We start from the raw sequence: 13,622 nt of genomic DNA on the forward strand, positions 1-13,622 counted from the left end.
CAGCTTAATATATTTAACCAGAAGAATAAATCGGATTATAAATAGTGCTACCACTTAGATTTAAAAGCTGCAATCCACACAATTAAAATATATAGCACTGAATATTTTAAAGATTACTTAGTTACTCTGGAAATTCCTGTCTCAGAGATCTTAACATGATTGCAGGTCCTAAATAATAATAAAATCGGGTCTTTTGTAAACACTACCCATTTTTTGAGAAAATTGAAATCATACCCATTTTTTATCTGAGTTCATCATCATGTTTATAAAAACCAAGATCTCTGCACTGAAAACTAGAGAATGTTGCAGAGAGAAATTAAAGTCCTAAATGACTGAGTGGATTAAGCAAGTATTTAGACTGGAAGACTCGGTATTGTTAAGATGTCAATTCTCAATTTTATATATAGACGTAGTGCAATAACAAATAAAATCCCAAGAGGTTCTGTGTGTGTGTGTGTGTGTGTGTGTGTGTGTGTGTGTGTGTGTGTCTTTGAAAACTGACAAGCTGATTCTCAAATTTAAGGTGAACTCCAAAAATACTAGAACAGCTAAGGCAAAACTGAAGAAGAACAAGCCTGAGAACATGTACTATTGGACACCAGGGATTTTTATAACGTGATTTTGGTGCACATATAAATAGATTAATTGGACAGAGAGTCCAAACACAGACCTGTGCACATGTGGTCTCCTTATTTACCACAAAAGGGCCACTGCAATTCGATGGGAAAAGGATGGTCTTTTCAGTCAGTGATTCTGCATCAACTGAATGTCCATGTAGAAAAACACTGGACTGTGACCCTTACCTCAAACCATGCAAAGAAATTAATTAGAGATGATCTTAGACCTAAACATGAAACGTAAAACAATAACGAACTACAGAAAAACGTAAAATCTTCCTGAACTGAGGGTAGCAAATATTTCTTGATAGGGACACAGAAAACACGAAAGGTTGATAAACTGGACTTCATTAAAATCTTAATAATCACAAGACAACATTAAAAGAGTGAAAAGGCTAGCCACAGACTATTACAATACGTATATCCGATCAAGCATCATATCCAGAACATACAAAGAATTCTCACAAATCAACGGGGAAAAGATTGAAAACCCTATTTTGAAAATGTGCCGGGGCTTCCCTGGTGGCGCAGTGGTTGAGAGTCCGCCTGCCGATGCAGGGGACACGGGTTCGTGCCCCGGTCCGGGAAGATCCCACATGCCGCGGAGCGGCTGGGCCCGTGAGCCATGGCCGCTGAGCCTGTGCGTCCGGAGCCTGTGCTCCGCAACGGGAGAGGCCACAACAGTGAGAGGCCCGCGTACCGCAAAAAAAAAAAAAAAAAGAAAGAAAATGTGCCAAAAAGCTAAGCACTTCACAAAAGAAAATATCCAAAATGCCAACCCGCATATGAAATAGTGCTTAACATCATTAGTGATCAGGGGAATGCAAAGTAAAACCACAATGATATACCACTAAATGGCTAAAAATTAAAGAACTGACAGCATCAAATACTGTTGAGGCTCTGGAGCAAAAGGAAGGCTCGTCTACGTTGCTCGTGGGGGTGAACAGTGCAACCACTTTAGAAAATTGTTTGGCAGCGTTTCCGAAAGCTAAATATTCATGAACTCTATAACCTGGAAATTCAATGACCCAAGAGAAATGAGTACAAAAATGGTGTAAGTGGCTCTTTTAGAAGAGAATATTCCTCGCAGCATAACTCATAATAATCCAAAACTGGAAACAACCCAAATGTCCATTGACAAGAGGATAAATGGACAAATTGTGGTAAATACAATAAAAAAAAGTATAGAAAAAAGAATGAACTACTGCTACATGCAATGACCTGGATGAATCTCAGAGATACAGTGGTAAGTGGAAAAGAATACCGTTCCCCAAAGAACACAAACTGCAGAATTCCATTTATGTGAAGCTCAAGAGATTGCATGACTGATCTATGTCAGAATACTGATTGGCTTGGCAGAGGGGTCAACTGGGATAGTTACAGGAAAGCCTTCTGGGGTCATGGAAAGTTCTATATTTGGATCTGAGTGGCAATTTCACAGATGTGTAAATACATATGCAAAAATTCATTACACTGTGCACCTAAGATCTGTGGACCCCAGTGTGTGTCATACAAAACAGCATGTCTGTGAGAAAACACTTTAAGCTCAAAATAATTTTTGCAAAACACCCAAACTGTGATCAAATTTTTACAATGACTTTGCATAACTATATGACTGTAGAAAATGAGGTTAACTTTAAATTCTTCACAACATATATAGGGAGACCCCAATAGATGATTGGCAAAGCAAATATCCAGACTGTGGAAGGAACTTCCTACTGTGACACTTTGGTAATGAGTGGAAGCTATGTTAGCTTATTGCCAAGTTGGAAACAGTATATATCTTATTTAAATTCTTCTGAGGATCTAATGAATATATGATGATGTCAAAGTAATAAACCTGTCACTTTGAAGTGAAGAAAATTGAACATTTCCAGCAATATTTATGAAAGTATTTCTTCACTAAAGTCTTTAGTTTATGAAAATCAAATACAGCTTTGTATCTCTAGAATATGTGCTCTGTTATGAAAAGCTGAACAAAACAAATGAAAACTAAATGTTAATTTAAGTGAAGTAAGTCAAAGACAAATATCATGATATCACTTTATATGTGGAATCTAAAAAATGATACAAATGAACTTATTTACAAAACAGAAATAGACTCACAGACATAGAAAAGGAACTCACGGTTACCAACGGGGAAACGGGGGAAGGGATAAATTAGAAGTTTGGGATTAACATATACACACTACTATATATATAATAGGTAAACAACAGGAACCTACTATATAGCACAGGGAGCTATACTCAATATCTTTTAATAACCTATAATGGAAAAGAATCTGAAGAAGAATATATATATATATTCAATTTTAACTCAATTTTATTCGACTTCAATTTAAAGTTTAAAAAAACAACTAAACGTTAATTCTTTGGGGGAAGACTCAAGGCACAAGAAGCTGAATGCATGAGTCTCATGGTCCACTGCATAAAAATGGCAACACAGGAGAAGTGGCTATTAAAAGTTGGATATGTTAATTGCATTTTAACATAAAGTAAAGCATACTTTTTGCGTAAATGTGCGTGCTATCTTGAAGAACTACTGATAAGACCCAAATATCCAAGCATCCTGTCAGGTAGTCAGGAGAATCCCGGCAGCAGTGTCATTTCAAAGGCTCTTGGGAACCTTTCAAAAGTAATTACTAAAATTTCACCACAAAAGATGCACTATTTAGGGGCCCTTAATCAACAGACCTTTTGAAACATAAATGCAGAAGTTTTTGACAAATTCATGCTAAGATGCTGTCAGTGATTTTCAGACCCACTTTCCTCCTGACTTAGCTTGAAGGATCTGGGCAGCTTATAGGGTTGGAAGGATATTGAAAGGGGGTAAAGGAACCAGAAAAGAAGACAACTAGGTCAGATTTGGGGAAGATTTTACCTAGATTATCTACAAAAAATTACATACATTTTACAAATGTGTGTAATTACATACATTTTACCCTTCTCTCCCTCTAAAAATTAGAAACCTGATGACCTACGAACAAATCATTCAAGAGAACTTATGTGATTTTCCCCCAGATCACATAGTAACTCAATGGCAAAGCTGAAATAAAATTCGTTTCCCATAGTCCAGCTTTTTTCTCTATACTGAACATCCATCTCAAAAACATGTTCTAGGGCTTCCCTGGTGGCGCAGTGGTTGAGAGTCCGCCTGCCGATGCAGGGGACGCAGGTTCGTGCCCCGGTCCGGGAAGATCCCACATGCCGCGGAGCGGCTGGGCCCGTGAGCCATGGCCGCTGAGCCTGCGCGTCCGGAGCCTGTGCTCCGCCACGGGAGAGGCCACAACAGTGAGAGGCCCGCGTACCCCCCCCCAAAAAAATGTTCTAAACAAAATAATAGAGTACCTATGATACTCTCTTCATTCGTTAGTGGAAATATACTTTGTCCCCACTCTCAGTTTGAAACACATGCTTAAAAAAAATCACTTGTTCCCTTAATCTCTAAATCCTCATGCTTGTTTTCACCTGCTGACTGGGCCTCCTATTATATTGTTAAGCATTCTAGTCTGGAGATTATATCCCATGTCTTTTAAAACATACTTTTCCTATCATTGTTCTGGTCTTTCTATACCCACTCATATGTAAAAGTCTTCAGTTTAATGACGGAAGTCGTGTTCAATTCCTTCTTTCTCCTCTCAAATAGCGAAAAAGCCCAGAACAGTTAAATCCATTCTTTTAACTTTCCATTTTTCCCCTGCTGATTGAATACCTAAAAGATGTGTGTATTTTGCTGGTGCTCATGCAGAAAACGCACCAGTCACTCTCTGTGGCCCCAGAGGCCTCTGGCCTTAGGAGAAACCAGGAGTGAAGTCATTCCTTGTGCACCACAAAGACAAGGGGAAAAGTCAAAATTAAAGGCATCCTGAAAAATAAATGTATACATGTTCTATTACACCTTTACAATTTGTAGAGGGTTCTTAGCATTACTTAAGCTATTAATATACCCCTTTACTGATTGCAAAGAAAGGAAATATATCATTTGTCTAGTGGGTATATACTTTATATTTTAACTTTGCTAAGTGTACATGTTTCCACACATTTGTACTTGAATGTATCATGGATAACTCCTATTACAATATTAAACTACCTGTGAATTAAGGCTTGTTGAGAGGTCTTTAGGGAAGATATGTGACTGAAAGATATAAATTCAGAAGCCTACCCGTTGGTACTCCTAGAGAGCAAGGTTTTAGCATCTCCCAAGAGGCCTCACAGGGCAGTGTCTGCTGCTCTGGTGAATTTTACCAGAGTCCGAGGTCTAGCCTTTGAGCTTGCAGGCTCAGAAATCAGCTGCTGACAACACATAAAGTACAGATGCATTTCTGAGGGGCACGTGCCCTTCTCCTCCTCACTCACTGGACTCCAGTCTCCCTCTCTGTCTCGCTTCTCCTACATGCTGAGCACACCCCTGCCTCGGGGCCTTGGCATGCGCTGCTTTCCAGGTGATCACGTGCTTCACTCTCTCACTACCTTCCTGTCTCTGCTTAACTGCCCCTCGATGAGGTCAGCCCTCCCTGACCACCCTGTAAATAATGAAACACCCTCTCCTCCCTTCATACCATGTAGGATTGCCAAATACAGCAAATAAAAACACAGGTGCCCAATGAAATTTGAATGTCAGATAAAGAACAAAAATATTTTTAGTATACGTATTTCTGATGCAATATTTGGAGCATACTTATACTAAAATGTTTTCATTATTTGTCCCACTTCAAACTTAACTGGGTGGCCACTATTTCATCTGGCACCCTCACCCACATGCTCATACTCTTGGAGGCCAGGTATGGTGGTAACTTAAAGAGGTGACACTGAAGATGGACAAGGGGGAAGGAACTGAGACACAAGAATGGACAGGATGAGGACTTTGCTGGTGGCGCAGTGGTTAAGAATCTGCCCGCCAATGCAGGGGACACGAGTTCGAGCCCTGGTCTGGGAAGATCCCACGTGCCACGGAGCAACTAAGCCCGTGCACCACAACTACTGAGCCTGCGCTCTACAGCCCGCGAGCCACAACTACAGAGCCCATGCGCCACAACTACTGAAGCCCGCATGCCTAGAGTCCATGCTCCGCAATAAGAGAAGCCACCACAGTGAGAAGCCCACGCACCGCAACGAAGAGTAGCCCCCGCTCGCCGCAACTAGAGAAAGCCCTCACCCAGTAACAAAGACCCAATGCAGCCAAAAATAAATAAATTAAAAAAAATTTTCTTGTAAAAAAAAAAAGAATCAACAGGACGTGATAACAGACTGAACGTAGGGAGGAGGGGGAGATGCCTTGCTCAGCTGGGTAACAAGTGAGTTTACTGAAATGAATGCCACTAGAGGAAGAAAAGGAATTGTGACAAGGAGTGAATTCAGCTGCGGTGGAAAAGCCACGGGGTTAGAAATGTCAAGTTCAAGGTGCCATTAGGAAATAAGGGTATGGAACACAAAAGAGGGGCGGGCTGTGAGGTAAATTTGGGAGTGACTGACATACAAACCATACTTAAAGCCACAGGGATGGATGGCATTACACAGGAGGTAAGGCCAGAAGGGAGGAAGGGCAACAGCTATCTCCTGAGAAATTGCAATATTTCTCTCTCTTGTCCATTTCACCTGCTTTATTTTTTCTATTTCTTCATATCCTCTGGAGTCCACATAACATATTATGGAATTATTATTACCTGTAAAATCACAGTTAAATCTGCCCAGTTTCACAGGTGTTCTATTTATCACTCTTTTTTTTATTGAGGTATATTTGATATACAATATTATATGTTTCAGGTGTACAACATAGTGATTCAAAAATTTTAAAGGTTATACTCCATTTATAGTTATTATAAAATATTGGCTGTATTTCCTGTATTGTACAGTATATCCTTGTGGTTTATTTATTTTATACATAATAATTTGTATCTCTTAATCCCCTACCCCTATCCTGCCCCTCCTTCCCTCTCCCCACTGGTAACCACTAGTTTGTTCTCTACATCTGTGAGTCTGTTTCTTTTTTGTTATATTCACTAGTTCATTTTATTTTTTAGTTCCACATATAAGTGATAACCTACAGTATTTTTCTTTCTCTGACTTATGTCACTAAGCATAACTCCCTCCAAGTCTGTCCATGTTGCTGCAAATGGCAAAATTTCGTTCTTTTTTATGGCTGAGTAATTTTCCATTGTATATATACACATCTTCTTTGTCCATTCATCTGTTGATGGACACTTAGGTTGCTTCCATATCTTGGCTATTGTAAATAGTGCTGCTATGAACACTGGGGTGTATCTTTTCAGATTAGTGTTTTTGTTTCTTTCGGGATATATATCCAGGAGTGGGATTGCTGGGTCATGTAGTAGTTCTAGTTTTAGTTTTGTTTTGTTTTGTTGCAGTACGCAGGCCTCTCACTGCTGTGGCCTCTCCCATTGCGGAGCACAGGCTCCAGACGCGCAGGCTCAGCGGCCATGGCTCACGGGCCCAGCCACTCCGCAGCATGCGGGATCTTCCCAGACCGGGGCACGAACCCATGTCCCCTGCATCGGCAGGCGGACTCTCAACCACTGCGCCACCAGGGAAGCCCTAGTTTTAGTTTTCTGAGGAACCTCCATACAGTGCTCCACAGTGACTGCACCACCAACAGTGGTTTACATTCCCACTAACAGTGCACGAGGTTCCCTTTTGTCCACATCCTCTCCAGCATTTGTTATTGGTGGTTTTCTTGATGATGGCCACTCTGACAGGTATCACTCTTGTTTTCTAACATGCATTAGGAAAATTGTTTTCTTTACCTTTAGTGACAAAACTCATGACACAGCATTTGTCTCAAGATCAGGGTTGGGGAAGTTGAAGAGCAGTAATTTACCACAGACATAGAACTAGTTTGTTTTCTTCTCATAAATGGATCAAAATAACAGCCTTTAGGTGTTTTGTTTTGTTTTTTTTTAAAGGCTGACAGACTTCCCATTGACAGAGGCCTTTCATTTAATTGTTACTAGTTGCCCTGGGGACTCCTGTACACTTCATACTTTGCTAATACATCTGATGAAGGATTACAGAGTATCCTAGGTTGGGAGAAAAACAATGGTTAACAACAAGAGGTTAGCACCTTGGACCAGAATATAACAAAAAAAATACGGAAAAGTGACAAAACGAGAAAAAAATGGGAACACAGCTATACTAACAAAGAGGTAACGAGGGGTCACAGAACCTTCACTGCTAATTTTTTATCCAAAACTGTTCCCCCAGAGGAGTATACCAGGTTAGGAGCTATAACCTTTATTTAATAATTGTGAAGCTTTCCTGCACTTTAAAAATTTAGGAGTTACAAAGTACATTTGTCAGCAGTAGGACTCTTATCTGGTACCATACTGAACATGAGGAATTCTTCAAAACACAAAATAAAACTCTCTATATAATAGCATACTTCGACCCTGAGTTTAAGAGTGCAGCGTGTGTCGATTAGTAAAAGCCAAATTTCAGAAGAATAGTTTTTCCTTATAATCAATAGAAAACTAGTTTAAAAGGGTGTATGTGTATAGTTTGGGGCCTAAGTTTATAATCAATTCCATCAAGACACTTAACCTGAAGTTTTACCATAAGTGAAAGGGATGACATTCTATTATCTCGTTATTGAGTCTGGCTTTTCTTGCTGCTCTTTCTTACCTTATTTTCTGTTTTTATTACTTTTGATGATAACTCAGTACTTTTGCCTTAGAACAGATTAAGGGAAATGCGTGAGACATAGGAACCATTATGAGACACAAGCTTCTAACATAGAGGAAAGTTTTAAGAAAGTAATTAAAGCAAGTTTTGAAGTGATCTCTGTGATGTATATTTATTAATACAACTCTCTTCCCCAGCCTCTTTTGACAACTAAACTGAAACGGCCACATTCGAATTGTTTATCTGCAGTGTGAAAATATGCAAACATGCCTTATGTCATAATTTCAACATAATAGTAAAACTGATGAAAGAATATGGAATAGCTAATTCTGAATAGTTTCGAGATTTTAATATTAAAGGTATTATCGAATCCCTCCATATTACTCTTGAATTCCATCCCAACTGGCCCAACATTGCAAGCAATCATTAGGCACACCATTGAGTTAAGTAAAGCAATTAAAAGACTCGATTTATCCTTCGTGTATTTAAGTTTAACAGCAGATTGTTGACAACTTCACAGACTCCAGAGCTGAAACCCTAGCCTCTCCCTCAGATTTGTTATATTTTATTTTTAGGCTGTAATCACTTCCCTCCGGTAAATGGTTAGTGACCACAGGCACAGGTCTGCACATGAGGAAACTAAAAAGGGAACTTTGTGCTATGAATCAGACACACAAGACATGAGAATAGCCCCTGCCAGGCCCGAAATGTTATACTCTTCAATAATACTTATGACAGGGCTGTGCTGACATTTTCAATGAAAGCAAACGATACTTGCAGTTAAGCAATTTCCATGGCACGTTTAGTGTGGGCTGTTTCACAAGCATCTCCTACCAAATGCCCCGATAAAAAACAACCCTTCATTTTTTTTCTTTAGGAATTTCCCTTAGTGCTTCAGGTTACGTGAATCTTACTAGAGTTCCAATTAATTTGGAATTCACACTCTTAGGAAAATCTTTCAGAAAGATTAATTTGGTAGGGTAAATTGGGCTAGAATATATGCATTTCAGTCTTCCTGCATACAATATAACCTGATTAAAGAATTGACATAGCCAAGCTACAAGAGCAAAACATTCAGGGGAATCCCAAGATGGAAAAGTTTCAGTTACGCAAGATGATCAGTACTGTACGCAAGATCTATAGCGAACAGTACTGTATTATACACATAGAAATTTGTTACCAGAGAGGAGCTCATGCTAAGTGCTCTTACCCCTCCCAAGAACGTTATTAAAGTCTAAATAAATAAACAAATGCAACCTGGTAGTGTAAGGTGCAAGACAACCAGCTAAGAAAAAATAATAACAATAAAAAGAAATAGTTAATCATCCCAAAGGTGAGTGTTCCTCTGTTTTCCGCAAACATAGGCATTAGATTCACGTGGGGAGCTGGTTAAAGATGTAAATTACTGAATCCCACCCCATGCTGTCCCGCATCATAGGAATCTTTGGGAGTGGGACTCCAGAATCAGTACCCCAGATGATTCTTGCTCACACTAAAATTGGAAAACCATTTATGTAGATCCTTCAAATCAATGTCATCAGGAACATTTATTTATTACACACTAGCATGTGCCTAGAAACTGATTCATTCTCCTTTCAAACCAGAAAAGTCCTATCCCCTCTGATTAAGTAGCAAATTGCATTTCCTGCTACGTCTCTTAAAAGGAAGAGATGTAAAAAAGATTCAGAAGAGGGACTTCCCTGCTGGTCCAGTGGGTAAGACTCTGTGCTCCCCATACAGGGGGCATGGGGCTCGATTCCTGGTCAGGGAACTAGATCCCTCATGCATGCTGCAACTAAGAAGTCTGCGTGCCACAACTAAGAGCCTGCATGCTGCAACTAAGAACTGGCGTAGCCCAAATAAATAAATGTATATTTTTTTTAATTCAGAAGAGTAGCAACATTATCAGAATAAACTCCCTGCCCTAGGGACTTCTTTTTGCCATGAGTCACGCCCGACTTTTCTGAAAAAAGATTTTCCCCCAAAAAAGTATGAAAGCCACAGGATGTCATTTGTACAGTGTTAGAATATTCAAACTTTCATGTAGATTATTTTATGAAATGTAACTCCTGCCAAATTAGTAAAAAATCATAAAGCCTTACAAAACACTGTGACTCAGATATGTTTTGATTTTATGAGTGCTTCAAACTCAAAAGTCTCTACTAGGGTATGTTTATACCTGTTTAGCAAAAATTCTGAAAGAAACATTCAAAAGAATAAGCACAATAAGACTCATAGTCTCAGGACACGTTATCATATGTGACCAGGGTCAGAATATATCATATGTGATCCTTTGCATAGAAGGTGAGTTGAAGTTTCTCTTTGCTCAGCAAATGGCTTTTCAATGTGTCTAGTTCAACTTTGGAATGCGAAGTACATTGAGGTCAGTAACTTAACGCATACTCAATCTTCAAGAAGAGCCTTCCAAATTAGCCACCGGATCATTTTTAAAAATCAGAAGTGGAAGTGAATGTTTCAAATTGCCTTCAAGTCCTTTGGAAATATGTATGAGGTTGATAACTGAACAGTTGCAAATAAATATTATCTATTTAGTTCAAAAAGTGCTCTCACGACTGTTAATCTTTCGTTTGCCTCATCTGAGATACTACAAAATTGATATATAATTAAACTACATCTCCTTTTCTATTTCTTATTCTGTTTTTCACTTTTCTGTAATTAACATTAGCTATGTCCTTGGTTAATCCTAACTGAGGATGGGTTTCTATACTTACAATTTGAATAACTTGAAAAACTTCATTAAAAGGGGAAAAGGAAAAATAGACACACACAGAGATGTACATACATATTTATATTTGTAATTATCAGTGAGAGAAAGAAAAGGCTATTTAGACTAATATAATATGCATATAAAAATGTAATTTTAGACATTCTCAATGTGCAATGTGAAGGTCAATGGGGAAAACAATAAATTATTATCTATTTTGTGCTAGTAGATTGAATCTATGGCCTCTTCAACCCTAATAAGATTTATTTTAATATTTTTTTTAAAATAAAGACTATAAATAACATTTGGAGACCGGACAAGAGGTGGCCTGGATACCTGGCTTGTCCCTGCTCACCACGGAAGCGGAAGCAGGAAGCAGGAGCATCGCTGCCCAGAACCAAAGCTTCCAAGAGCCAGCGGGTCTCATGGCGCCTCAAAACCATGGGATCCAGTGGCCACAGACCTGCAACAGAACAGAATATCTGAATTGAGCTTATTGCATACAGTTCCCTTCATCATTATCTCCAGAAAATCCTCGTCACCAAAGAGAACACAATAGAATTTTACAATATATATAATTATAGAATTGGATATCTGCATATACATGTAATTAGACATTATATATTAATATACACCTTATTATGCATGAAGGCCTCTGAAAGTATTTTCAGATTAGTTCCTAATTAGTTATCAATGTCTATACAGCCTCATATAACTTAAATTTCTCTTCTAAATTTTTTTAAAGCCACGCTACTTACGATGATTTGTATATATCTTTATTTTTAATCCTGGTAAAATACGCATAACAAAGTTTACCATCTTAACCATTTTTAAGTGTACAGTTCAGTGGCATTCAGTATCTTCATGCTGTATAATCACCACCACCACCTGTCACTTTTCATCCTGCAAAACTGAAACTCTGTATCTATTAAACAGTAACTCCCCATTTCTCCCACCCCAGCCCCTGGCAACAACCATTCTGTTTTCTGTCTCTACAAATCTGACTGCTCTAGGTCACATGCACGTGGAATCACACTGTATTTATCCTCTTGTGACTTTATTCACCAGGCATATCGTCCTCGAGGTTCAACCATATTGTAGCATGTGTCAGTATTTTCTTGTTTTTTTTTTTTTTTTTTTTTTTGCGGTACGCGGGCCTCTCACTGTTGTGGCCTCTCCCGTTAGGGAGCACAGGCTCCTGACGCGCAGGCTCAGCAGCCATGGCTCACGGGCCCAGCCGCTCCGCGGCACGTGGGATCCTCCCGGACCAGGGCACGAACCCGTGTCCTCTGCATCGGCAGGCGGACTCTCAACCACTGCGCCACCAGGGAAGCCCTATGCCTTATTTCTTTTGAACTCTCTCATCCAGCTATGGTCATAATCCTCATCTGACTTTGGAAACTTATCCTAGCTCTTATTTCAAGGCCGTTGGTAACTGTTAAAGTAATTAATTCTATTTCAAATAAGTGAACTCACAAATATGGATCTAACTTTCAGAGAGATTCTTGATTGTTTGCATTTTTAACCAAACTGATTTTTATGAGTTGATAAGTTAGCAGTATAGCACAGTGGTTAAAGCTTCATGCCTAGGTTCCACCACTCATGAATGAGTTACATGATTTCTCCAAGACTTCATTTATTCATCTGAAAACTGGGAATAATACTAGCAATAAATTGTTTAATACCTGGAAAGAGTATAGCACAGGGCATTGAATACAGTAAGTGTTCAAAAAAGTATCTGCTGTTATAATTGTTTGCTCCACATATTCATAAAAAATAATTAGTAAAAATGTAGTTATGTTTATCTATTCATCCTGAGGTTGATAGTGATGTTTGAACAATGGAGAAATGCCAAAGCATCCTAAAAATTTATGTTCATTGAAGCTTTGGTCCCTGTTTCGGCAACAAAGAACCAGACAGCTATATAGCCGTAAGCATATGAATTCACACTTGAGGTTTCCCAACTATTTCTTTGAGTCACTTAGAGGATAAAAGTACTTAACTTCAAAATGTTTGAAGAATTGATGTTATGGTTAGTTGACTAAATGTTCTAGTTACAAAAGAATTGCCATTCCACCACTCTACTGAACTGTCTCCAGCCAAGTTCAGCAAAACTTGAAAGAAGGACCCTTTTCTCTTTGCATCTAATTCAACTCTCCGTGGCATTTCCAGCAGCTGATCACGCCCTCCTTCTTGAAACCCTCACTCTCACTGGCCCCCCTGCCCTCACACTCTCTGGTATTTCCTTCTAATTCCCCTTCTTAGATCTTCTTTCTACCTGATTTCTTAATGGTGGGCTCTATGGGTCCTCCTCTCCTCTCTCTTTATAATGTCTCTTAGGTAATCTTACCAATCCTCTCGGCTTTAAGCAGTATCTGTCAGATGATGGGTCTAAAATTTACCTCTCCAGTCTAATCCTGTTCTCCTAACTTTAGACTTTGCGTCCAGCGGCCTACTCGCTATTCCCTCTCAGACATCACGGAGACATCTGTAACCATATACAAATCGAATGCTTGGTTCTTAACTACACCTTGCACCTTCGCGTTCTTCCCAGTCTCCATGATTAGCCCCCATCAAAGCGCTCCAGCTAGACACCCAAGCATCGCATGGATTCTTCCACCTTCTGTACCCCCATCTCACACATC

At 39.3% G+C, this 13,622-nt stretch overlaps 1 protein-coding gene across 1 annotated transcript in view; it reads right to left on the minus strand.

Annotated features, from left to right (window-relative positions):
- The window catches only part of COL19A1 (collagen type XIX alpha 1 chain), a 351,475-nt gene extending 340,071 nt beyond the window's left edge, over positions 1-11,404 (minus strand). The window contains exon 1 of the mRNA XM_060030452.1: positions 11,314-11,404. Coding sequence (XP_059886435.1) covers positions 11,314-11,404 — 91 coding nt within the window. The remainder of the gene's footprint in view (positions 1-11,313) is intronic.
- Positions 11,405-13,622: the final 2,218 nt, after the last annotated feature.

The sequence above is a fragment of the Delphinus delphis genome, chromosome 14 (genome assembly GCF_949987515.2).
Source record: "Delphinus delphis chromosome 14, mDelDel1.2, whole genome shotgun sequence".
NCBI lineage: Eukaryota > Metazoa > Chordata > Mammalia > Artiodactyla > Delphinidae > Delphinus > Delphinus delphis.